The sequence below is a fragment of the Eriocheir sinensis genome, chromosome 34 (genome assembly GCF_024679095.1).
Source record: "Eriocheir sinensis breed Jianghai 21 chromosome 34, ASM2467909v1, whole genome shotgun sequence".
NCBI lineage: Eukaryota > Metazoa > Arthropoda > Malacostraca > Decapoda > Varunidae > Eriocheir > Eriocheir sinensis.
This window is the reverse complement of record NC_066542.1, coordinates 14,327,636-14,355,611: the sequence shown is the minus strand read 5'-3', so window position 1 is coordinate 14,355,611 and position 27,976 is coordinate 14,327,636. Positions and strand designations below refer to the sequence as shown.

At 42.7% G+C, this 27,976-nt stretch overlaps 1 protein-coding gene across 7 annotated transcripts in view; it reads right to left on the bottom strand.

Annotated features, from left to right (window-relative positions):
- LOC127007117 (cardioacceleratory peptide receptor-like) overlaps positions 1–27,976 on the bottom strand; it is a 225,639-nt gene that overhangs the window by 46,426 nt on the left and 151,237 nt on the right. For all 7 annotated transcript variants that reach the window (XM_050877743.1, XM_050877741.1, XM_050877744.1 and 4 more), the window contains one exon: positions 1,295–1,430. In XM_050877743.1, coding sequence (XP_050733700.1) covers positions 1,295–1,430 — 136 coding nt within the window. The remainder of the gene's footprint in view (positions 1–1,294; positions 1,431–27,976) is intronic.

Below are 27,976 nucleotides of genomic sequence, written 5' to 3'. Positions count from 1 at the left end.
TTTTTTTTTCCATTTTAATCCCTAGAGTACTTTTCACCGTTCTCTTTTATTTCTGCCATCCCTTCTGTATTCATTCTATCTCAGTTCTTCACACTCATCTACAATTATTTCCTCGCTTCATCTACCCTTCATTCCCTTAACTTTCTCTTCTTTCCATCATTTTTCATTTTTTTCTGATCTTCTTTCGGTACTAACCTTCCTTGTCATTCTTTCCCCGTAAGTATCCCTTTTTTTCCCTTCTCCCCTTACCAGAGTAAAATATATGAGGTAAATTTCTCATATCCTTTGGTTTAACCTGGTAGCAGTGAGGATCATGTTTCTTAATGGTCCCTCTAAGCGAGCAAAATAAAAAATAAATCACCTCTCACACAAACCATTTCATAATATATATCGAAGCATTTGTTATCAGTTTATGCATCATCTATTTTTGGGGGTTTATATCATGGCACAAATTTGGCCCGTCGATGCTACACGGTTAAACATTTGCCATACATTTTTCTCTCCTCCTCTCGTTACTGTCCCTAATCATTTCCTTCCTTGCCTGTATCTGTTCATTTAATTCTTCCTCTCCTTAACAGAAAGTGATACCCGAAGTAAATCTCATATTCTTGGCCTTTTACCCTCCTCATCCCTTTGTCGTCAATATTTTTCTCTCCTCCGTTCGTTATTAACCCTCCTTTTTCCTTTCCTGTCCATCCTGCTCTCGTAACAGAAAGGGATATGTGAAGTTAAGGTTAGTTAAGTTGGAGGCAAAAGCTTAAGCTGTGCCAAAACTTCTCATATTTCATACTTTTTACTTTTCCTAATCATTTTTTTTAGCATTCTTATATACTCTCTTCCTCCCTTCCACCTTGCCTTCCTCTAACAAAAAAGATATATGGGTTAGACCGTTAGATCTTCCATATTCCTTCCTTTCTACCTTTCCTATCCCTTTTAATCACTTTTGTACACTCCCTCTCTCCCTCAAACCTCGTCTCTCTGCAACAAATAGATCTACATGTGGTAAATCTCTTATATTCCTTGTTTTCTACCTTTTCCATCCCATTTTACCATTCTTATATATCGAGTCACTCCTTCCTACCTTTTATCATACCTTTACTCTCCCTCCCTCCCTCAAACCTCGCCTCACTGTAACAAATAGATCTACATATGGCCAGTCTCTTATATCCCTTGCTTTCTATCTTTCCCATCCCATTTTACCATTCTTATGCATCGAGTCACTCCTTCCTACCTTTTATCATACCTTTGCACTCCCTCCCTACCTCGCACCTCGACTCCCTCCGCCCCGCCTTACCAGCAAGCGCCAGATGCATGATGAAGAAGTTGGTTCGTGACTTCCGCGCCTTGGACAGGAGGAGGGCGATGATGACAGCCATGTTGCCCACCACGATGGAGATGAGAAGGATCCACATCACCGCGAACTGCTCCGTCTGTAAGAAGGGAGAAATGAGTTTGAGTGAATGAGGCAGTGAGAGGAGGAAGGGAGAGATTTAATGTAATAGGGAGGGTGTTTGGGTTGCGTAAATGACTGAGAGACTGACTGGTTGAGTGAATGGTAAATAAGCATGTTGAGTGATTGGTTGATAGACGGAGGGAAAGAGGAAAACGATGTGTGGTAGGAAGAGTATTTGAGTTGAGTACCTGACTGACTAAATAACCAAGTGAATGATAGACTGACTGACTGGATGACTGCCTGGTTGATGACGGAAATATATTGACTGGCTGTGAGAGAGAGAGAGGGAGGGAGGGAGGGAGGGAGGAGGGAGGGGATAAGGGAAATAGACAGCAGAGGAGAGGGATTGAGCTGATTAAAATACTGACCGATAGGTTGATTGGTTGAGTGAATGATAAACTAACGGATTGATCGACTAGATGACTGACTGATTGATGAACGAATTAACTGACTGACACACTGACTTATTGACTGACTTACTGAAAAGGAATTAATTAACTGCGTGACACGTTGACTAATTGGCTGACTGACTGAAAACATAGGTCGGTACTGTCAGACGCTTCCCGCCCTCACATCAATCATTTCCTAAGGCCGAAAAAGAGATAAATCGGGTTTCCATTAGTGTTCCTTTAGGTTCGTGGTGCAGAAAAAGGGTCAAACTACCAACAAGATCATAAAACTACCACCAGGATCATAAAACTACCCCTGGAAATCGGGTTCTCATGGGTGTTCCTTTAGGTTCATGGTACAGAAAAAGGGTCAAACTACCACCAGGATCATAAAACTACCTCCAGGATCATAAAACTACCCCTGGAAATCGGGCTCTCATGAGTGTTCCTTTAGGTTCATGGTACAGAAAAAGGGTCAGACTACCACCAGGATCATAAAACTACCCCTGGAAATGCCCCAAACTCCTACGAAAGCCTTACCAGAATGTGTGGGCTTGGGCGTTGAAATGTTTAAGAATACGAAATGATAGATGGATAAACTGATTGGGCTGATTAGTAAGATGATAATGCAACAGCTCAACCGATACACTGAATGGTTTACTCACTCCCTTTCTCTCTCACTCACGAAACGACGCACATAGAATAATTACAAGAGGTAGAAGGATAAAAGCAAAGGAGCTGAAAAAGGGGAATAGAAAAGATGATTATAGGGACAAGTTGACAAGATGAAGAAAGGGAAGGAATAAAAAAAGAAAAAAAAAGGCACATATAAAGAAAGGGGGCCAGGAAAGTAAATTAAGTAGGCCTAAGAATGAGAGAGAGAGAGAGAGAGAGAGAGAGAGAGAGAGAGAGAGAATTAAAATTGTTTTGGTTTGCATTTCTCAAGTCTCTCTCTCTCTCTCTCTCTCTCTCTCTCTCTCTCTCAGGCTGGGATAAGTTTTCCTTTCTTCTCTTCTTTTTTGGGGCAATCGAATTTTCTTACAAAGTCAATATTCTGTCCGCGGTCTTTGAATTTTGCGATATTATGAAAGAAAACTGTGGCGGTAATCTGAGCAAGTCTCTCTCTCTCTCTCTCTCTCTCTCTCTCTCTCTCTCTCTCTCTCTCTCTCTCTCTCTCTCTCTCTCTCTCTCTCTCTCTCTCTCTCTCTCTCTCTCTCTCTTCCTATCTTATCCATATGTATAAGTGCACACACACACACACACACACACACACACACACACACACGCTTCCGAGAGAATGGATATTTTTTTATTGTCATTTTCTAAACTCTGAATGACCACAAAAATGAACGAACATATTTTTTATTATAATTCTCTGAAACCTTTTTATATGTCTTCTGTACAAGTTAATCTCATTTTCAATTTATCTATTGGGGAGCTTGAGAGAGAGAGAGAGAGAGAGAGAGAGAGAGAGAGAGAGAGAGAGAGAGAGAGAGAGAGAGAGAGAGAGAGAGAGAGAATATGGGAATATGAAAGAGCAATGAAGGTGAAAGAAAAGCAAACGAAAATAAGGAAAGAGAGTAACTTGAAGGTGAAATATGAGAACAGAAAGAAATGAAAGGAAGAAAAAAGGAAGAAAGAAGAAACCCGGAGAGGAAAATTTAAGAGACTGAAGGACGGATAGGGAAAAGTGAAGAGGGATAAAAGGAAGTGAAAATGTAGGGAGCAACGTAAATAAAAGAAGGGAAGAAGATATAAAAGACAAGGGAGAGAGAAAAATGAGAATGGAGAGGAGGAGGAGGAGGAGGAGGAGGAGGAGAGGAGGAAGAAGGGACGGAAAAGGCTTCTGTCATTTTGTTATTGTCTGCTTATATCTATCATTAATTTCCTCTCTCTCTCTCTCTCTCTCTCTCTCTCTCTCTCTCTCTCTCTCTCTCTCTCTCTCTCTCTCTCTCTCTCTCTCTCTCCATTGTTTCTCGTGTCGAAGTGATAACAATCTAAGAGTTATAATGATATGTTAATGAGAGAGAGAGAGAGAGAGAGAGAGAGAGAGAGAGAGAGAGAGAGAGAGAGAGAGACTTGGCATTCCTCCTAATACCTCCCCCTATCCCCGCCCTCGCCCTCTCCCCCTCCCTCCTTCATTCGTATATTTGTGTGCGTCAGAAGTAATTGATGGAGAAAGGGAAGAAGAACGTAAACACCGGTAATTATAGAAGCAGTAATTGTCTTTCTAATTATAGCAATGGTAAGAGTATGAAGAAGTGGTAGCAGTAGTAGTAGTAGTAGTAGTAGTAGTAAAAGTATTCGTGTTTGTAGCAGCAGTGGTAATAGTAGTAGTAGTAGTAGTAGTAGTAGTAGTAGTAGTAGTAGTAGCGGTAGAAGTCGTAGTGGTGGTGGTAGGAGTAGTGATCGTAGTAGTTTTTTGTTGTTGTACAGGACGAGGATAATTATAATTGTGAACGTTCATTAAGACACGAAAATATGAAACGTTTTTTTATCACACTTAATTAGAGGGAGAAAAAAAACATGAAGCACGAGTGTTGAGAAAGTATATATATTTTCATGTTTAATTTGGTGATTTGCAATATTTCTTTTTTTTATATATATATTCACTCTGCTTTTTTTTATATAACTTGGCATTTTCTTTTTTTTTCCGAGTTGCATTTGTCTCTGATGATGAAGGCGTCACGCGAGGGAAGGAGGCAAGTTATAGAGAGAGGGAAAAGTTTTCATCGCAGGCCTTCCCTGACCCATCGCGTTGCGCTGTAAAAACGACATGAATTGTTATTTTTATCCGCGAAAACATGCTCGGCTTAACTTTCCATCTCGAGAGTCTCGCTCGCCTGCTGGCTCAAGGCCGTGACGAGTTTATATGAGTCTATCCGATGGAAAAACTTTATTCCCTCGACCCGTTTTCTGTGTCACTGCAATAAAGAAAATGGGCGACTCCTTGTCCTTCCATCTCTTCTCGCTGTAGGGCTTTCGTTTTCTTTTCCATCTTATTCGTGTGTGTGTGTGTGTGTGTGTGTGTGTGTGTGTGTTAGAGAGAGAGAGAAGTATTTGGTTAATATATGAGATAAAATAGGAATAAGGATCGATGGAGAATACATTATTAATCCTATGTAGATTTGCAGATGGTACAATCTTACTGTGTGTTTCTGAGCAAGAATTATAAAGAATGATCGATGAACTGCACAGAGAGGCTGAGAGAAGGTCTGAAGATGAACATGAGGAAAAGTAAGTCAATGGTAAACACACAATTTTCGGAAACGAGACGCTTGAGTTAGCAGATGAGCACACACACCCAAGACAAACAATTAGTGTTAAACCTTTGGTAAACAAGGTAATAAGATGAATAACAACCTGCCACTCCATTTGAAGAGAAAAGTATACAATCATCTCTCTCTCTCTCTCTCTCTCTCTCTCTCTCTCTCTCTCTCTCTCTCTCTCTCTCTCTCTCTCTCTCTCTCTCTCTCTCTCCTACCAGTAACCTAATTAGAACGTTCACTGCTCCAAATGTCTTAAAATCTTTCTCTTCCTCTTCCTCCTCCTCCTCCTCCTCTTCATCCTCTTATCTCATTGCGGCTTCTTTTTCTTCCTCTCCGACTAATCTTCCTTCTTTATTCTCTCCACCCTCCTCCTCCTCCTCCTTATCTCCGTCCGCCTTTTCCTCACCCTATTCCTATTCTTCATTGTCTTCTCCCCATTCGTCTTTCTTCCCCTAATCTTCCTCTCATTCATCTCCTCCTCAGAATCTTCCATTTTTATATGTTGCTTTAGATTTGTATTCTATTAGGCGTCTTTATCTTACCTCCTCCTCCTCTTCCTTCAAATCGTTTTCCCTACTGTTCTCTTTTTGTTATTTCTGAATCACTTTTTCCACTCAAGACTAAATCCTTCTCTTCAAACATACCTTCCTTTCCTCGCCCTCCTCTTCCTCTTCTCTTTCCTCCTCCTCCTCTTCTCTCTCGGCGTGGACATACGTAATATAACCACTTAGTCGATCATTTCAGCCCACATAAGAAACATTTTTATCACGGCTCTGCAATATTTAATGATTGAAAAGGAATAAAAAGAATATGTGAAATCAGATAAACTTGTAATGCGAGAAAGATCAGAGAAAGAAACACCAGCCACGTAGTGATGAAAATAATGAAAGAAATGAGAGAGAGAGAGAGAGAGAGAGAGAGAGAGAGAGAGAGAGAGAGAGAGAGAGAGATGCCTGAGGGACTACTTTTTATTTTTCCATTCTCTCTCTCTCTCTCTCTCTCTCTCTCTCTCTCTCTCTCTCTCTCTCTCTCTCTCTCTCATACACACTCTCTCTCTTCCATGGTTACTCTGAGGAGATAGATAGATAGATAGATAGAGAGAAATTCTGGTTCATCTTTTTCTAATATAATAAATGGGAAAAACATCACACTCCGCTTATCTCACGTAACCACAACAGCTGCAACGCGAAAACATCTATATGACCCTTTTGTGCGTGTGTCCATAAATAAAATACTGCAGTGGAGTAATACAAAATAAAAAAAAATACATCACTTCACAATTCCACAATAATGCCGTGTAAAAAACAACAACATTCCTCTCCCACGCATTTCCAGGATTCCCCTAATCTTCCCACCTTGAACCCAAACACCTGTTCTCCCTTTCTTTTCGCTTCATTCACCTGGTTCTATATATATCTCACCTTTCCTTTGTTTATCCTTTTCCTTTTCAATTCCTGGACATGAGAGGGAAGAAGATTAAGTGGAATTGGAATAGAAGAAGGAGGCGGAGGAGGAGGAGGAGGAGGAGGAGGAGAGGGAGGGAGGTGGACAGGTGAGCAAGGTAATTTGGACTCTAGAACTAAACTTGTACCCAGGTGAGGCATCCTTAATGAGGGGAGCGGTGGGGGGTTATTACCTGGCTCTTGTCTCTCTCTCTCTCTCTCTCTCTCTCTCTCTCTCTCTCTCTCTCTCTCTCTCTCTCTCTCTCTCTCTCTCTCTCTCTCTCTCTCTCTCATCGCATTTCATAGACAGATAGATAAATAATTAGATAGACAGGTGAGTAGAAAGACCGAAACAGCTACATATGGATAGATAGGAAAGATATATAGATAGATAGATGAATGTAAAGAAATAATAAGAGAGAGAGAGAGAGAGAGAGAGAGAGAGAGAGAGAGAGGCTAATAATATATGCATTTAAAAAAAGGCTTAGCACGTTTTTGGCCCGATAGCCACGCAAGGAAAGGAGAAAAAAGAGGTTAGTCTGTTTTCACTTAGAAGAAGGGGGGAGGAGGAAGGAGGGGGGAGAGGAAATGAAAGAGGAGAGAGGAGGTAAAAGGGAGAAGTGGAGAGAAGGAGAGAGGGAGGGAAGAAATAGAATGAAGAAGAGGAGGAAAAGTAGAGAAGTAAAAGCGAGAAGAAGGAGGGAGAGGAGAGGTTGGAAGGATAGGAGGAGGATGAGAAGTAGGGAGAAGGAGAAGGGAGAGGAGATTGAAGAGGAGAGAAGAGTTAGCTGGGAGAGGTGGAAGGAAGGACGGAGGGGAGAGATGGAAGGGAGAGAAGATTTACATAGATTTACATAGAAAATCAGACCACACAGACCCCATGGTCCAGACTTGGTGGTCTGTCCTTAAACCTAAGTGATTTTACATTAATCAGAAGACTCCAAAACGTTGCATTTCTACTCTAGTTGATATTAAGTTGAAGGAAGTGACGGTCGAGCTTATTTTTGAAGGAGTCAATCGTGTTACACTGGACCACTGATGATGGGAGCTTATTCCATTCTCGCACTACAACGTTGGTGAAGAAAAATTTGGTGCAGTCTGAATTTACTTGTCTACATCTGAGTTTTACGCCATTGTTCCTCGTGCGCAAAGTGTCATCGATCATAAACAATGTTGATCTGTCTACATTCGTGAAACCATTAAGTATTTTAAAACATTCGATCAGTTTTCCTCGGAGGCGACGTTTCTCAAGAGAGAACATGTTAAGGGTAGAAAGCCTTTCTTCGTAGGATTTGTTGCGCAAGGAAGGGATAATTTTCGTTGCCCGACGCTGAACACCTTCTAATTTAGCAATATCCTTTGCATGGTGGGGAGACCAAAACTGTACCGCATATTCCAAGTGGGGTCTGACTAAACTGTTGTAGAGCGGAGTATTACATCTTTATTCTTAAATAAAAGTTTCTTTTAATGAAGCCCAACATTCTGTTCGCTTTATTTGCTGCATCGATGCATTGCTGTGAGAATTTGAGGTTTGACGCGATTTTGACCCCCAAGTCCTTGACGCATTGAACGCTTTTGAGTTTAACGCCGCGCATTTCGTAATCAAACTTTTATTCCTCGTTCCAACTTGAAGGACCTGGCACTTATCTACGTTAAAGGGCATCTCCATCTATCCGACCAAGCTGAAATTTTGTGCAAATCCTCTTGGAGGCTTTGCCTGTCTTCGTCAGTGAGAACCGAGTTACCAATCTTTGTGTCGTCTGCAAATTTACTAATGCGGTTATTGAGTCCAACATCCACGTCGTTGATGTAAATAATGAAGAGCACTGGGCCAAGAACCGAGCCCTGAGGGACGCCACTAGTGACAGGCGCCCACTCTGAGTTAAATCCGTCAATCACTACTCTTTGTTGTCTGTTGCTCAACCAATTCGCGATCCATTGGTTTACCTGACCGTCAATACCTATTTGTTTTAATTTGTAAAGTAATTTATGATGCGGGACTTTATCAAACGCTTGAAATCAAGATAGACTACGTCCAGTGATTTGGTTACGTCATAAACAGTGAAGAGGTCGTTATAAAGGTTAATAGATTTGATAGGCAGGATCTTTTTATTTCGGAAGCCATGTTGTGAGTCCCCAATTAATGAGTGGCTTTCAAGGTAACTCACAATTTTGTCTCTAATTATGCCCTCAAGTAGCTTACCTACAACCGAAGTTAGACTAATGGGCCTGTAATTACCTGGTACTTTTTTGTCTCCTTTCTTAAAAATCGGTGTCACGTTAGCCTTTTTCCAATCTGAAGGGACAATGCCTTGTCGCAAGGACATATTGAATACGGTTGTGAGGGAGGAGAGTATTTCGCTCTTTGTTTCTTTCAGCAGAGTTGGATATACTTTATCAGGTCCAGGCTTTTTATTTGTTTTAAGTGATTTGAGGGCTTTAAGGACTTCATCGGGTTTTATTACAAACTTAGACAATGCATTCTCAGGATTTACATTAGTACTGGTGTTGGTGGTGGTGGTGGGAGGACTGTTATTATTAAACACCGAGGAAAAGTAATTATTTAATAGGTTTGCAACGTGTTGGCTGTCAGTCACTAGTGCACCGTCGCTGTTTATTAAAGGTCCAATTCCACTTCTGATCGCCTTTCTGTTGTTTATGTAACTGAAGAAGGATTTCGGATTATTTTTACAGTTGGCTGCAATATTTACTTCATATCTACGCTTTGCCTGATGCACTAATCTTTTTACTCGTCGCCTTGCATCATTGTAAAGTCTAATGTTTTCGGGCGTGCTTTGGTCTTTCTTTAACCTGTAAGACAATTTTCTCTCCTTGACTGAGTGTTTAATTTCGCTATTAAACCAAGGTGGACTTTTATTAGTGTTAATTCGCTTCTCGCACAAGGGGACAAATGTGTCCTGCTGAGTGAGTAAGTGATTTTTAAAGTTTAGCCAGGCGTCCTCTGCATTGCCGTCATCTGATAGTTGCATATCTATTAGTTTTCGTCGGATTTCTACGAAGTTGGCTCTTTTGAAATTGGGCACCTTAACTTTATTTTCAGTCACCGATGTTTGAGCTCTAATGTCAACGCGCACTAGTTTATGATCGCAGGAACCGAGGTGTTCTCCTACCGTGACATTACTGACTAGGTTATCTTGGGTCGCTATAACAAGGTCAAGTATGTTATTTTGTCGAGTTGGTTCAGAAACCATTTGGCTTAGATAATTTTCCTCTAGAAATTCGATCATTCTATGGAAAAAGGAGAAAAGTAGAAGGGAGAAGAGAGGAGGAGGAAAAAGGAGAGAGGAGGTAGAAGAGGAGAGGTGAAAGGAAGGAGAGAGGGAGGGAGTGAGTAGGAGGGAGAAGATGAAGGGAGGAGGGAGAGAGATAAGAGGTAGAGGGAGGGAGATCAAGGAGAGTGAGAGCGTCTTCAAAGTTAATATTTGATTTCTCTCTCTCGTTTTGATTTTGGTTTATGGAACAATTATTTTCCTCTCTCTCTCTCTCTCTCTCTCTCTCTCTCTCTCTCTCTCTCTCTCTCTCTCTCTCTTAATGTCTCCCTCCTCTCTCTCTCTCTCTCTCTCTCTCTCTCTCTCTCTCTCTCTCTCTCTCTCTCTCTCTCTCTCTCTCTCTCTCTCTCTCTCTCTCTCTCTCTTCCTCCCCTTTTTTCTTTTTTACTAGAGAGAGAGAGAGAGAGAGACACTTAATATCTAACACTGCATATTCATTTCATTCATTCAATCAGCGTGAAGGAAAAGCGTGATGCACAATTTAATTATTCAAAAATTATTCACACCCTCGAACTCGTTACACATTTTGGGGGGCTTAACAAAAAGGTAAAAAAAAAAAAAATATCTAACTTATCTTGGGCAGGTAAATAAGTAAAAAAGAAAAGGTAAGATTCTCTCTCTCTCTCTCTCTCTCTCTCTCTCTCTCTCTCTCTCTCTCTCTCTCTCTCTCTCTCTCTCTCTCTCTCTCTCTCTCTCTCTCTCTCTCTCTCCTTCTCCTCCATCCTTTACTTTCCTTCCCTTCATTCTCCTGAGCCCTTTTCTATCCTTCCCTCCCTTCCCTTGCTCCTCCTTCATCCTTTACTTCCTTTCCTTTCCCTTCCTACTTCTCCTATAGTTACCTTACCTTACCTTACCTTACCTTACCTTCCTCAATCTCTCAAACCTTTTTATTCCTCCACTTACTCTCCCTCCTTTTCTCCCTCCCTTCCTCCCTCTCTAGCTCCTTACTTACCACCCAGCCTCTCTCCCTTCCTCCCTCCCTCCCTCTCCACTTCCCTACTTACCACCATGCCTCTCTACCTGCCTCATAAGTCGGTGGAGACAGGTGAGAACGTGAGGTGGAGGCGGCATGCTGGTAATATGACGTCATTGGATGTTGACTTTGGGGAGCGATATAGTGTGTGTGTGTGTGTGTGTGTGTGTGTGTGTGTGTGTGTGTGTGTGTGTGTGTGTGTGTGTGTTTAATCGTGAAAGAGGGAATAAAAGTGTGCTTGAGGAGGAAGAGAGAGAGAGAGAGAGAGAGAGAGAGAGAGAGATGGCTTACAAGAACTGGTAACCAATTTCTTCAATCAAAGGCACCCTCTTCTCTCTCTCTCTCTCTCTCTCTCTTAGGCCTGTTACACTGATTTCACCCAATTTTACGCCGCCCAGATTTCTCACGCCCACAATCCTAAAAGCCTGTTGTGCTCTCTCTCTCTCTCTCTCTCTCTCTCTCTCTCTCTCTCTCTCTCTCTCTCTCTCTCTCTCGTCCTATATCACTCTTTCCGCTCATTGCTCTTTTTCCTGACCTCTTCTTCCCCTCCTCCTTCTCCTCCTCCTCCTCCTCCTTCTCTTCCTCTTCCTCTTTCCTTATAAACACAAGTTCCTCTCCTTCTCCTTCTCTTCTCCCCCTACACTCATTCCAACCTCTTCTCCTCTTACATCAAACCCCTTCTTTTCCTCCTCTTCCTCCTCCTCTTCTTCTTCCTCCTCCGGCAAGACAGCGAGGCGAGATAGTGTCAGAAAAGAGTTATCACGAGACACCGTTTTGAGACAAGAAGCTGCTGTGAGAGGGAGAGAGACAGAGAGGGAGAGAGAGGAGGAGAGACAGCCCGCCCCTCCTCCCTCCTTCTCCTCCTCCCACACTGCTGTTAGATAAAGACGCAGAGAAATAGTGACACATAAACACATATATAAACCACTGCCACCGCCATCACCACCACCGCTACCATCATCACCATCATCATCAGTATCGCAGCTATCACCACCACTACCACCACCATCACCACTACAACAACAATACCAAGAACAACTATTATTATTGCGACTCACAGATCCCGTCACCTTCTACCTTTGATGATATAACTTTCTTCAAAACACCTTTATGTGGCGTTAGCGGTCTTCAACACCTTTCCAAGAACCTACCTATTCTCTCGCCTCAACTCTATCTACCCGCGCTGTCTCCTTTCTCAACAGCTGCTGTCACTGCCACTAACGCCTTTGCCCTCTTAACCAAACAGAAGTGCCAACACCATCCCTTCTACTACTACTACTACTACTACTACTACTACTACTACTACTACTACTACTACTATTATTGTTACTACTACTACTACTACTACTACTACTACTACTTCTATTACTATTACTACTACTACTACTACCACTTCTACTACTGCAACTACATCAACATATCGGCTTATATAAACACGCAGGAAACATACAAAAAAACATCACGAGATTTTTGCGACAACCTATTTTTTTTTTTTTGATGGGTTTTGGAAATGGCATAAGTAAGGGAGCGAGGCCAGCCAATCTACCCTTCCATCCCTTCCCCCTTTTGCTGAGCTAGGGAGAGATGGAGTGAGGTAATGAAGGAGGCGAGGAAGGGAAAGAGATGGAAGGAAGATTTGGTTTCCCCTCTACCACGGCTTCAACAGAGGGGAGCTGAGGGAAACTAAGGGAAGAAGAGAAAGGGAAAGGAATAGAGGGAAGTAAAAGGAAAGAAAAGGAAAGGACTAGAATTAAAACCACCGTCACTACTACCACCCTAGACTACCACCACCGCCACTACCACCATCACCACGTTTCAACAGAGGGGGCAGAGGGAAGGTAAGGGAAGAAGAGAAAGGGAAAGGAATAGGAGGAAGTAAAAGGAGGGGAAACAAAAGTACTGAAATCAAAACCATCTTCACTACCACCACCACCACCACCGCCACCACCACCATCACCACGTTTCAACAGAGGGGGCAGAGGGAAGCTAAGGGAAGAAGAAAAAGGGAAAGGAGGAATAGAGGGAAGTAAATGGAAAGGAAACAAAAGGACTATAATCAAAACCACCTTCACTACCACCACCACCACCACCACCACCACTACCTTGATAATTAAACACGGAAGCGGATGAGAATGAACACTGCGATTCATCTTCTGCTACACCTCGCCTCCACACTTCCTCCTTTTCCTCCCCTCCTCCTCCTCCTCCTCCTTCTCATCTATCAAGTAAGGCGGCAGCGGGCGGACACTTGGAGGAGTCAGGTAAAATTTGTTAATTAATCCATTCTTATCTTGGCACTAGTGGTGAAGAGGGGAAGAAGAGGAGAAGAAGAAGGAGAGGCCACGTTTCTTCCTCGTTTACTCTTTATTTCACCTCCTTTTTCATTGTCTTATCTTGAAAGCTTCCTTGAATAATGTAAATTTTTCACTTTCTATCTGCCAGTATGTTCTCTTTCCTTCTTTTCGTGCTTCTACTCTGCCTACTCCACATACCCTTTTTCTTATTCATTATCCTTTTTCCCAAACCTTAATATCCCAAAGTGCCGAGGTTCGAGCCCCGGCTTTCTGGTAGGAGTCAGGGCACCAAACCAACTGAGCCATCGATGAGTTAAAAGGTCACCGAGTCAGAGCCCACTTCTTCGGTACTAGACCTGACGCCCCGGCCTCCTCTCAGGTAAGGAAGGGAAGGTGATCCGCTGACACTCGTAGTAGCTGGTGACACTTTTAATTAACCGACAATGGCCCTTCGACGGCTCAGTTTGTGCGGTGCCCTGGCGTCTACCTGGGTCAGGGTTCGATCCCCGGCGTTCAGTAGTGTACATTTCGAGATTCTCTAACTATCCCATTTAAATTCCTCCCGTCTTCTCTTGTTCTAGCAATTCCAGTAACCATTCTTTTCTCTCCCTTCCTTCCCTTCCTCTACTCTCCACCTGTTTTTCTTCCCTCTCCCCCGTCCCCCCCCCCCCCCACCCCCACACGCAAGCCTTATGTGCGTAACTTTAAATTTCTAGATTCTTACGCACGAAGAAACTTGCGCTCGTGATGAATACTGTGAAATGCGTAATAAATGGGAGTGCCTAGGGAAATTGATGACCTCTTTTTTCCTTAATTCTCCCCCTTGATTTACGGACCTATGGCAAGAGGGGGGGGAGGGGAGGAATGGGCTGAGAAGAAGGGAAGGGAAAGACGAGTGAGTGGAGGGACGGGACAGGGACAAGAAGGCGAAGTAGGGATAAGTTGGGAAAGGAAAGTAGTGAAAAGGGAGGGGAAAGGCAATGCGAAGGAGAGGGAGGAAATGCGCGGAAAAAAAGGGGAAAAAAAATCGAAGGAAAGGAAAGGAGAAAAGGAAGGAAATTGAAGGAAAGAACAGGAAACGGAGGGGAAGAAAAAGAAAGGAAGAGAAGGAAAAGGAAGCAAAGGACGATAAAATAATAATAAATATATACCAGAAAGAGAAAAATTTAAGGAATACGAAAGAGAGGAAGGAAAGGCACGGGAAGAAGAGAAAGGACAGGAGAAAAGGAAGGAAACTGAAGGAAAGAACAGGAAACGGACGGGAAAAAAAGAAAGGAAGAGAAGGAAAGGGAAGCAAAGGACAATAAAAGAAAAATTAATAAATACTAGAAAGAGCAAAATTAAAGAGAACGAAAAAAAAAAAAAACATTATACAGAAAGCTTGCATAAACTTAATTGGGAAAGTCAAATTAGCACACGTTCTTATGTTCAAATAGAGAAAAGAAGAAATATAAAAAAATACATTGATACTTGAACACAAAATAAATAACTATGTGAATGAAAACGTAAAATTGTAAATAGGTATAAGTCTATCGCTAGAAACAGATAAACAACATAGATTTTGGAGGCTGCAACCTTCATCCCTCAATTGTGTAATGACCCGTATCTCTTGTCCTGATGAGAGGGTGGGAGGGAGCGAGGAAAGGAGGGAGAAAGAGGAGGAAGGAGAGAGGGAATGAGGGAGGGAGAGGGGGAAGAAAGGGAGGGAAGGAGGGAAAGAGAGAGGGAGGAAAGGGGGAAGGAGAGAGGGGGTGAGGGAAGGAAGGAGGGAGGAAAGGGAGGGAAGGAGAGATGGAGGAAGGGGAGGGAAGGAGGGAAGGAAAGAGAGAGGGACGCAGGGAAGGCTGCAGACGGAAAATGGAAGACAAGAAGGAAGGAAGAAGTGAAATTGGAGAGAAAGAGGTAGTGAAGGATTTACCACTAGGCCGAGAGAGAGAGAGAGAGAGAGAGACGAATGGAGGCATGGAATTGATACAGACTCCGGCCCCTCTCTCTCTCTCTCTCTCTCTCTCTCGTGGCAACAATTGGATATCAAATTAAAAGGTTTTCCAAAAGTTCCGCAATGACTAAAAGAAAAAAAATAACTTGCACGACTGAATGAAATAAAAGGAAGAGAGGAACAGACAATTTTTCTGACTTCTATACGAAAAAAAAAATACTGAGGAGAAAATTGAAACTAAAAACAATAAAACACAAAGAAACATAAGAGAGCGCACAATCTGACAAATGGGAAAAAAAAAAAATAAAAGAAAAAAATATATCATAATCCGTTCAGGGAAAAGACGAAAGCTGCAAAAAATAGTGAAAAGAGTGAAACAATATAACTAAATAATGAAAGAGCGCATGGAGAGAGAGAGAGAGAGAGAGAGAGAGAGAGAGAGAGAGAGAGACGACAATGAAGATAAGAGATGAGAGAGGAATGAAGAGAAGCAAAGAGGGAACCAGAGAGGAGAAATTAAGGGAAAGGAGGCAAGATGAAGCGTAAGTATTGATAGACGGAAGAATAAAAAAAAAAGAGAGATTACGTGTTAATGAATAGGAGAAGGAAAGATAAACTGAGAGAATGATGAACAAATGAGAGGATACTGATGAAGATGAGAAGGAGGAAGAGAAGAAGGAGGAGAAGGAGGAAGAGGAGGACGCGAATGATTGAGGATTTTCTAATTATGGGGTCCTGGTTCTCCTTTCCCTCCTCTTTTATCTTCCCTCCTTTCCTCCCTTCTTCCCTCCCGCCCCTTCCAACCAATCAGGCCAATACAATAAGGTTAAAAGTGCTAGATGATCTCCGACCCTCGAGGAAATACGGAGACACAGGCAACAGAAAGGCTTACATCGTCTCCGCCACCTTCAGTAATCTTATCTGTCCGCCAGGCCCTTCAATGACCTAAGGAACATATTAAAGGCACTTGCTGTACGAACTCAAGGGACCGTTTAGCTCTCGTCCTTATTCTGAAACACGTTCGACTCTCACAAGAAATATTTCCCAAGGCCATAAAGGAAAGGGGTCGGGTTCTCATGAGTGATTTTCCACGTTCATGGTGCAGAAGCCTTGTCAAACTATCACTAGGCTCAAAAAACTACCCATGGAACTACCCACAACAATCTCTATGACAGTCTTTTTAAATGTGGATCTGTGTAGGCCCCGAGATGCATGGAAATATAGGCCAATGTAGCGGTTAATGCTGTTTTAAAGGGCTGATCTATTGTGCATTAACGAATTCTGCAAAGAGGAAGAGGAGGAGGAGGAGGAGGAAGAGAAGGTGGGGGGAGGAAGAGGAGGAGGAGGACGAGAACGAGGTGATGGAGAATATCAATCAAAAGTTGGAAGATAAAAGATTTGGAAAAAAAAAGTGTGTGTATGAGAGCGAGAAAAATCTGTATTCTTCCGACCACTATCTTCAAACATATTCTTCCCTTGTCATAACATTTCTTCCCTATTTCTTCCTCCGTCCTACTCAATCCTATTCACCTGCAACGGCTAGGAGGCTGAGGCGACGGCGAGTGCCAGCGAGAATCAGTTTCAGGATATCTCAACGTTTAACTGAGCTTGAATATTGATCTGCCCGTGGCCTCAATTCGCAATGATTTTACCCTTGACATCTTTCCCTATATGTGATCTTCCTGCATGCATATGATTTCCCTTACATATGATTCTGTCGAGGGGAACATGAACGAGCTTGGTTGGATAGCTTAGAGGATATTGTGAGCACGGCAGACGATGAAAGAAAAGATGGAGTCAGAAAGGAGAAATTAGCGGAAGGGAGGAGGACGGAGTGAAAGAATAAGCTTGTGGCAATATTTTTTTTAAACATAATACTCGTTACCAATTATATTTTTGCCGGTATGTTTACGTATTTATATCTAACGAGTATTTCCTGGAACATATTACTCGTTGGATTGGAGATATTATGCTAAAATCTGTGAAAATATGGTAAAATAATGAGGTCTGATAAGTGATTGGAAGACATTGTGGTAACGGAAAATATTGAAATAAAGAGATCATGGTAAGGAATCTGATTCTTTGTACTAAATATAACATTGGACTTTAAAGATACTCGACAGTACGATGATATGATGATACGAAGGAAATATGTCAATCACCCTGTTATTCAAAGTCGTAGAACAATGAGTTTGTTTGACTTACACCGCGAAAAATATAGTAAAATGAAACAGGTGGCGAGGTGAATGAAACCGTACCGATGCAAGAACCAAAATAGACATAGATGGTGAGTTAGTAAGAAAAAAAAGGCTAATTAAGGTAAAAAAAAGTAAAAAAAAGGGCGCCATATATCTACAGCTGGCAAAAACAAATACTTGCTGAGCCAAACACTAATTAGAGAGTTTATTTGTGTTGACGTTAAGTTAAAGGCTACAAGATAAGTTTAGTATTAAAGAGGTCAAGAACGGAGCCGCGGGTACAATCTCTCTCTCTCTCTCTCTCTCTCTCTCTCTCTCTCTCTCTCTCTCTCTCTCTCTCTCTCTCTCTCTCTCTCTCTCTCTCTCTCTGTCAATGCAAAGAAGTGTTGTCAACGGCAAGAAGTGAATAAAGTTTAAAGCTGTCAAGTTCGATAAGGCTTCGCGGAATATTTTGAAATTTTTTGGCGAGAGAGAGAGAGAGAGAGAGAGAGAGAGAGAGAGAGAGAGAGAGAGAGAGAGAGAGAGAGAGAGAGAGAAAGACATTTGTCTGTGCTCGCGGAAGAAAGAACATCATTGTGCCTCTCTCACTCTCTTCTCTCTCTCGTAAGATGAAGAAGAAACGATTAGATAAAGAGAGAAAGAGAAGGAGATTAAGAAAATAGAATGAGTGTCAGTGAAGAGGGAAATAACATAGAAAAGCCGACAGTATTTAAGTTTTACGTCTGTTTATTCCTCGTGAAATGTCTCAAGAATGTGCTCTCTCTCTCTCTCTCTCTCTCTCTCTCTCTCTCTCTCTCTCTCTCTCTCTCTCTCTCTCTCTCTCTCTCTCTCTCTCTCTCTCTCTCTCTCTCTCTCTTAGAGAGAGAGAGAGAGAGAGAGAGAGAGAGACCCTCCTTCGCCACTATAATTAATACTCACACTACAGCCTCTCTCTCTCTCTCTCTCTCTCTCTCTCTCTCTCTCTCTCTCTCTCTCTCTCTCTAGGTCTTCTGATACCTTTTCCGTTCTCTAATCTTTTCCTTTTCACCAATCTATACACACACACACACACACACACACACACACACACACACACACACACACACACACACACACACACACACACACACACACACACACACACACAATGTTACTATTTATACAGTTTGATAAAGTGCTGAAGTTTATGGAAAAAATGTACGGAGGGAGAAAGGGAGAGAGGAAGGAAGGGAGGAGGGAAGGAGGAAGGAAAGGGAGAAAAGTGGGAAGAGGGAAAAGGAGGAAGGGAAAAAAAACCAAAGGAGGGAGAGATTTGAAGGTTTGATAGGGATGAGAGAGAGAGAGAGAGAGAGAGAGAGAGAGAGAGAGAGAGAGAGAGAGAGAGGCTGTTTATCTGTTGTGAGGACTTATTAATATTTGCTTTGATTATTTATTTTTCTATTTGTTTATTTATGTTTTGAGGCACGTGAGTGTGTGTGTGTGTGTGTGTGTGTGTGTGTGTGTGTGTGTGTGTGTGTGTGTGTGTGTGTGTGTGTGTGTGTGTGTGTGTGTTTCGTGATAAAGGCTTAAAACAACAACACAAATCAACTGCTTCCCATCATCATCATCATCAGATAAACTCCCCTATTCTTCCTCCCCATTCTACCCCGCCTCCCTCTCTCCCCGTCCTCCCCACTCTTCTTCGAACTTTCCTCTTCCTCCCCTTCTCTCTCTTCCTCCCCATTCTTCTTCCAAATCTCCTCTTCCTTACCTTCTCTCTCTCTCTCTCTCTCTCTCTCTCTCTCTCTCTCTCTCTCTCTCTCTCTCTCTCTCTCTCTCTCTCTCTCTGCCTCCTGTCTCTCTCCTCTTCCTCCTCATTCTTCTTCGAACTCTCCCCTTCCTCCCCTTCTCTTCCTCCACTCCTTCCTCCCCATTCACTCTCCCCCTCTCTTCCTCCGTGTTCCTCTTCCAATGTTCCCCTTCCTCCCCTTCTCTCTTCCGTCTCTCCCCAAATGGTCTCTCTCACCATTACTCATCTACAACTAAATATTTTTTTCTGCACATCCTTCCTCCCCTCTTTTTTTCCCTCTTCCTGTTTCTCGTGTCTATTTTTTTCCTTTCTCTTCTTTTCTTAAGTTTCCCTTCCCTCACCTTTTTTAGCCTTCCTGTGTTTCTCCTTTCCATAATTATAATCTCACAAAAAAACTTCCATCTGTTCTTCTTTTTCCTTCTCTCTCTCTCTCTCTCTCTCTCTTCTCCCCTCCCCATAAGGTCGTTTTTACGCTTCGCTTCCTCAGCTTGCTTATCTCACATCAAACATTTATTTCCTCTCTCTCTCTCTCTCTCTCTCTCTCTCTCTCTCTCACACACACACACACACACACACGCACGACATGCATTAGTCAAAACAAGTGACAGTAAGTAGTTCTAAGAATTGAAAATGTAGACCACCTATTCGTCTCTCTCTCTCTCTCTCTCTCTCTCTCTCTCTCTCTCTCTCTGATTCTAAGTGCTGGGTGAAGTAGTAGTAGTAGTAGTAGTAGTAGTAGTATCAGCAGCTACACAACGCATCTATTTCCTACTTATGGTTGATCACAATTCTACTTTACTTTTCCTGTTTCTTATTCTCTTATTTTTTCTTCCTCTCTCTTCTTTTAACTGTCAACACGATCATTTCCCATTCCTTTCCTCTCTCCTATCTTGCTCATTTCCTTCATTATTCTCTTATCCCTTCCTCGCCCACTTGGCTATTCTTCTTTCTTATCTTCTCTTCTCTCATTTTTATCTCTCTTTTTCAACTCTAACACGATTATTTCCCTTTCTTCCTATCTTCTTTATTGCCTCCTCCCTTCATCACCTTCTTATCCCTTCCTCCCTCCCTCCTTCAATCATTTCTCCTCCCTCAATATCTCTTTGATCGTCACGTTTCGCCTATTATTAAATTTCCTGAATCTGGAGAGAGAGAGAGAGAGAGAGAGAGAGAGAGAGAGAGAGAGAGAAACACCCCATTTCGACTAATCATGAGGTAACTTTCTCCATTTGCTCTTTTTTCTCCCTCCCTTATTCCCTCACCCACGATTTTCTTTAATTTCTCCGATTTTCTCTCCTTTTCTTTGGCATCGTTTAGACCTCACACCTTTTTTCCTTCTCATCCCTTTCCACCTCCTTCTCTTCCTTCTTACTTCCCTCATCACGTGGGTTTATGTGAAAGCAAATACACGAAAACAAGTGCAATGGCTATGACGTCACGGGCTAGTAAGGTTCTGATTGGTCGCCTACTATGACGCAATGGGCCCCGGGACACGTGACTGACAGTTGAATTTCTCGTAAAAAGAAAATAATATACTATCTTTTTATTGTACTGAAGGAGGTGAAGCGGGTTACTGTTACTACTACTACTACTGCTACTCCTACTACTACTACTACTACTACTACTTAATTTTTGCCACTACGATCACTGCACTACATAAAGCAACACCCACAACAACTACCTCCAACAAAAACAACTTCTACGTACTCACTACTTCACCAACTAATAATAAATACTGCCATTTCTCTCTGCTATCGTTCCCCCTATTCATCCCTTTCTTCCTACCCCATTCCTCTCCCTCTCCTTGTCTGCCAGTCCCACCCACCCTCACTCCCTCTCCCTCTCTCTCACCCACCGTCCCACCCGACCTTCTTGCCTCTCCCACCCTCGCCCTCTCGCCCATCTGCCTGCCTGTCTACGTCGAAATACTGCTGCCACAAGAAGCGATGTAGACGAACCCTGCTATTATAAGGAAGTGTTAAGATACATGTAGGAATTTAATATCTCTGACAGAATGAAGGCGAGGAGGTGGTGGTGTGTGAGGGAGGGAGGGAACAAGGAAGGGAAGGGAAGGGAAGGGGTGGAACGGAGGAAGGGTAGAAATGTAAGCGATGAACGTGAATTATGGTCCGTTTTTTTGTGTGTTTTGTGGTAATACTAGTGTTTAAGATTTTAGTTTTGTTGTTGATGTTGTTATTGTTTGTGTAGCTATTGCTATTATTACTACTCCTGCTACAATACTACTACTACTACTACTACTACTACTAACACTTTTTTAACAACTATATAACGGCAGGAAATCAAAGCAACAAAATAGTGGCCCCCAAAGACATAACGACAACATGACGACCCCAAAACAGGTCATTAAAGTCAAAAACATAATTAAGTGTTGCAATCAAGGAAATGAATCTCGGAAACACAAGAGCCGGCGAACACACACACACACACACACACACACACACACACACACACACACACACACACACACACTTCTACACCTCCCCTCTCTCCTACACACATACACATTCATACAAAAAAAGTTAAGCAAAAGTGGAAATTAGACACCGCCATCCCCCCCCCCCAAAAAAAAAAAAAAGAAAGAAACGTTATATTTAAACAGGAGTAATTTCCCAGCCAGACTACAACGCTGATCCAATTTGATGAAACCCGTATGATAGATTTTCTCCCTCTTCCTCTTCTTCCTCCTCCTCCTCCTCTTCTTCCTCCTACGCCTTCCCTTTCCTCTACTTCCTCTTCTATAAAATTTACCACTAATCTTCCTTCTCTTCACCTCTTCTTTTTACTCTATTTCATTGCTTCGTTTTCCTTTTTATTAACCATTTTTTTTCCTTCTTCCTTCCATTTCTTCCTCCTTTTCATTCCTTTCTTTCTTTTCATCTTCATTTAATCATCTCGACTGTCCTTTCCCTCCTTATTTACTCGTTAAGGGAAGGGAAGAGGGGAGGGGAGGGAAGAGAAGTATTAGAAAAGAAGGCAATAGGGAATGGAAAAGGAAGGGAGGGTGATGGAGGGGAGGAAGAGAAAGGTTGAGGGTGAGGAAGAAAAGGGCAGAGGATGAGAAGGGAGGGGAGGAAATGAGGAAGAAGAAACTATAGGCTTTGTCTAAATATATATACACATAATTTTCTATATTCAGTGTGTGTGTGTGTGTGTGTGTGTGTGTGTGTGTTCTAAATACCTCCCGTGCAGCAGAAGAAAATTACAACAGAGAAGGCTGCTAAAGAATGTAACAGACACACACACACACACACACACACACACACACACACACACACACACACACACACACACACACACACAACCTTTCCTTGCCAAAAGTATAGCCGGAAATAATCCCCCAAACCAGTAATTAACTATCATATTGGTTCACTCAGTTAGTAATTTGAGGAAAGAATTAGACGGTTAAATCAACGAAATATAATAAATTATAAGAGGAAAAAATTCAGGGATTCTCAAATTATAATTTTATCTATTTGCTTTTGTTTTTTCTCTTTTTTTTATCTTCGGGTAAATAAACACCAGAGAGAGAGAGAGAGAGAGAGAGAGAGAGAGAGAGAGAGAGAGAGAGAGAGAGAGAGAGAGAGAGAGAGAGAGAGAGAGAGAGAGAGAGAGAGAGAGAGAGAGAGAGAGAGAGAGATCAAATAAAAAAAATGAGACAAATATAGTGACAGACAAACACAAAACAGACTACAAAACATTTTTCCAAACAGTATTCTTAAAATCCCCAAGTGAAAAGAATGAACAAATATAAAAGCCCAGGAAAAAAGTCGACAGGGCAGAGAGAGATATTTAAAGGTTTACGAAAGCCATTTACAGGGATCTAAAGAGAAAAGAAATGCGTTTAAAGAGCCACGGGAGGAATCTCAACCATTTAAAGGGACGAGGGTGGAATTAGAACATTTAAAAGCGAAGAGAGAAATTGGGAATACTTTAAAGGAGAGAGGAACTTGAAAAACTTAGCGTCAAGGGAGAAGGGAAGAGTAAATTGAAATATACAAAACAACGCTATGGCTAAACGGAAGCACAGAGGTGGAGTGTACAATTGGTTCGATTCCCGGAATGATTTTGGGGTTCTTGGGGATGGTATGTTGTCTTTCCTCGTGTTCCAATCTTACCTCTCCTCCTCTCCTCCTTCTCCTCCTTCTGCTAATACTCCTCCGCCTGCTCTTGTTTGTTTCGGGAAATTGAGGTCATATGCAGAAGGAAGGCGAGGAGGAGGAGGAGGAGGAGGAGGATATGAAGTGGAGGTGGAGAAGGGGTATTGTTGGGCAAGCTTATGATAACGCTCGGCATATAATGAGGTAGAGGAAGAGGAGGAGGAGGAGGAAAAGAAATATAGAAGCGAAGGAAAGGAAAGGAGAGGGAGGCAAAAGGAAAGAAAGGGAAGGGAAGAGAATTGCAGGGAAGAGAACGCAAGGGAAAGGACGGAAATGAAAAGAAAGGGAAGAAAAAGCAAAGGAAAGGGAAGGAAAGGGAAGGAGAGAGGAGAGAAAGCAAGGGAAAGGAAGAATCGGCAAGGGCAGGTATTGAAAAGAGAGGGGGAGGAAAGTAAGAGTGCAGAAGGGCTGTCACACACACACACACACACACACACACACACACACACACACACACACACAATTTAACGTCATTATAATATATTGTTTGCTGAAATATTTAAGAGGTTTGAGTTCTAGCGAGAGAGAGAGAGAGAGAGAGAGAGAGAGAGAGAGAGAGCAGGGGAAAGACTTGTGGATAATGCAGGAACTTATTCTGTTGCTCTCTCTCTCTCTCTCTCTCTCCTCTGGCGCTGGACATGAAAGGAAGACACGCTAGACATTTTTTCTGGGTTCATCTCCTTTTTGTTTGCCTTCCTCCGCTTCCACTTCCCACTTCACTCTGAACTACACTTTTCGTTCCACTGCCTCTTTTCGTCAGCCTTTCGATAATTTTTGTTCCCGTTTTCCTTTTCCATGAACATCTTTTTTTTTCTCCTCTTCGTTCCATGTTCATTATTTTTTTAGTTTTTGCTCTTCTCCGTTTTCTGTTTTCATGCATACAATGTAAATATTCCTTCAGTATCTACTTCTAAACTTTCTAAATTGTTCAAGCTTCAATTTGTCTATCTTTCTTTAATTTTCTGAGCCCCTTTTCATTTTCTTCTTTTCGTTCTGCGTTCATCTCATTTTTTTTTTGCTTCCTCCGTTTCCCGTTTCCTAATATAGAAACCAACAATTCCTTCACTATATACCTCTAAGCGTTCTGAATTCGTCAAGCTTCAATTTGTCCCTTTTATCTTCCTTTTTTAAAAATTTCTAAGCCTCTCTTTCACCATTATACGGATTCTCATTATTCCTCGTCATTGAAGTGCAGCGCAAAAAATGAGCCAAAGTGAAGGTCTTCATAACCAATTTCCTGGACTGCTGACGTCACGAGCCTACTGGGAAGAGCCGTTCGTGACTTTCCCGGGACCGTCATAAAGTCTCACCAAACAAACAGGGACCGTTCATTACTCTAGTGACGGGGACGAAAGCAAACAAACACGAAAAAGGGTGTGACTGCTTGACATGACCTGGAACTCTCTCAAAAGGGAAGTATCAAGAGACCTCTCCATCCGAAACTGACCTCTCTTTCGACCTCTCGTAGGTACTCACAACTCTTTGCTGCGACAGTGATTAGCGGGATTTTTTGTTCCCTGTTTCTGTTGCCGATTCATTGCTTTATAAAAACGTGTATTGAGGAAAGAAAATAGTGACTGCTTAGAGGTGAAGGAGTGCGCTGGAGAGGTGGGGACAAGAGTGATGGCTAAAAATAGAGAAGAGATAATATATTTCGAGGAAAGATACGCCAACACAAAGGAGACTGACGCACTGAAGACGATTATATATATGGAAAAAAATACCCATACCCATTGATGCTAAGGAAATAAATTGGGAGGTTACGCTCGTTAACGTAGAAATAGCATGAGTGCACGGAAAAGACGATCATAGAAGGAAGATAAAAAAAAATCATTCCGGTAAGAGTTAAGAATGGGGCGATAAGATAGATAGATAGATAGAGAGAGAGAGAGAGATGGCAAGATGATTCTGGAAGTGGACGGAGATGAAGAATCCTCATCTCCCGACCCAACCCCTTGTCATGAGATAATTTGGCCGACGGGGATGCTGTGAGAGGCAGGGATGATGTCGAGGGCGCAAGTAAATGTGGAGGAAGAAAAGCAATGTGAGATGGAGGAACGTTTGAAGGGAGACATGAAGAAGAGAGGAAGAGAAGATTGACTGACTGAGGAGACGCTGAGGAGAGTAAGAAGCGGAAAATTCTAAAAATGGAAGAAAGGGAAACGAAAAAAGGTGAATTGAAGCTTGAACGATTGATTGAGAAAGTGTAGAAATCGATAGTGGTGAAAAAATAGTTGGGTTATGTGTATATATAGAAACAGGAAGTGGAGGAAGGCAAAACATGAGTCAGATGAGCTTAGACCGTACAGGATAAAAAAAATGACTAATAGGAGAAAAATATACAAAAAGGAAAAAAAAAGAAGAAGAAAAAAAGCCGTGTAATGAGACGTACAAACCGCTTTCATATTTGTTATTTTTTTTTAACAAGGAAAAATTAAACATGCCATTACGTTATTACTGCTAAGCGCCCATCATACGTCACTTATTCTTTCTTACGGTAAATATTTAAGTTAATACCCCATGAACACCACCTCCAGGCCCTTATATTTCATCCTAATGACCCGAGGACCCTTCAGAGACCTTTAGTTCCGTTACATTACTCATCAGTCGCCGCCTCCACTCCCCCTCCTTCGCTCCCCTTCACAACGCCCCCCTGGCCTATGATTCCCCTCCCTTCCCCCTGACGCGCCCTTACCCAAGCTTATGTTTTCCCGCTTGGTAGCATATCCTCCTTCTTTACCTCCTTGCCCGCCACCTCCTTCCCTCTCTCCTCCTCCAAGTCTTGCTGTGATGCTTTACCTTCTGCTTCTCTTCAGTTTTATCACCTCCTCTGCTCCCTCTCACACCCCTGTTCTCCTCGCCACCACACGTTTTAGCCTCCCTACCTTGATCTATTCTTTTTCTGTCTCTCTATCTCCGCATCTACCTCCCTTTTCTTCTCTCCGAAAACACTTTCTAGTCCTTCTACCCTGATCTTCCCCTCTCTGTCTCTTACTTTCTTCATCTCCGTCTTCAACTTCCCCTTCCTCCTTTCCGCCACCCTTCTAAATTCTCCTACCCCGATCTTCCCCTTTCTGTCTCACTTTTCCACTCGTCACCTCTGCTTTTATCTCCCTCTTCCTCCTCTCCGCCACCTTACAAGTTCTCCTACCCTGATCTTCCCCGTCCTCCGCCTCTAACTCCCCTTATCCACCTTATCCTTTCCTTCCCTTTCTGTCTCGCCTCACCTCTCTCATACTGACCTTGTCCCACTCTAGTTCGTTTCTATTTTGTCTTAACCTTATTGCTTCCATTGCTTACCTAGTTTCGTCCAGCCTCAAATCCCCCTCTCTCCAAATGACTCTGATCCTCTGTTTTGGAATTATTTTGCTGTGCGCTATATGAAAAGGGCAGCTCCAGCGGGATTTTTTGTTTCCTTTTTTTTTGGGGGGGGGGGAGGGGGGGGGTTGAGCTGCCTCCTTTCCTGTACGTCACCCCCCCCCCCTTCAACCTTCAGTCTCTTTCATTCCCTTCGAACGCCCTCTTGTTCCTGTTCAAGTGATTCTCTGACCTGTCTTTCCGGCATTACCTTTAACTATTTCTCTCACAGCATTATCCCATCCCGTCCCATTCCATCTCGTCCCATCCCATCATCCTATTCCACTATCCCACCCCATCATCCTATCCCATCCTCTTACTCTTTCCCTCACAGCATCGTCCCATCCCGTCTTGCCTCACCCCGTCCTCGTCAGCTCTCTTCTCACCTTCTCGCCCTTTTCCGCTGCACCCAGATCTCATAATGATCCACCCTTCCCTCTCTTTGTCTTCCCTTCCACGACCTCGCCCCCCCTCAATCACCTCCATTCTCGCCCTTTTCCGCTCCGCCCAAGTCACCATGATCCACCAGCCTTTCCCACTCTATCGCCACCCCCGTCCCGTGCTAGCCTTCCCTCCCCTCTCTCTCTCCACCTCAACCTGTTCTCTTCCTCCTTCCCTCCCTCCAGGTCTCTTCGCCTCGAGTCATCACTGAATCCGGGTCCAGTGACTTCTGTAATCGGATAAGTACATGATTCGTGTTTTTTTTCCTTTTCAATGACGGAGATTAGTCTGAGACGGTAATTTGATACATGTTTGAGCCTGGAATTAGCAGCTACATGAACCTATGATAACGTTGGTCGGCCCGTGAGTCGTCCTTGCCAACTGGTGAGGGCGTGGCAGTCAGCACAGAGCTCAAGGTTACCTGCTGGCCTTTTCTTTCATCCTTAAGAACACTTCCAGACTTCTAAACTGAGATAAATTGGCTCATCAACGTTTTCTTCCTCACACAGACCATCCTCCCAAGTTTTTATAACAAAGTGAGATAAACTACGTGCTATAAAATAATGTGTGGAAAAAAACTCGGTCCTCCAAAAGTCATTAAGAAAGAGGACGAAAAGAAAATAGTAGAGGCCACAAAAACAGAGGCAGTTTATCTGAGAGGAGTTCAGACGCTTCCCTTGCAAGAGTCTGGATCGTGGGAAGGAGGAAAAGAGGGAAGAGGAAGGGGGATACGTGATCTATTACAAATGTTACCGCGATGGATGAGATGAAGAAGGGAAGATATTGGTTAGTTAACTATTGCAATGGTGAGAGACAGTCCCTGATTCTAGAACCTAAAAAGAAGGAAAAAAAGATATATTTGTGAGTCACTGAATAGGCGTGGTTGGTATTTCCCTTCTCTTTCTCTCCCACCAGTTACACACACACACGCACACACACACACACACACACACACACACACACCTGTAATCATCCCTTCCACGTC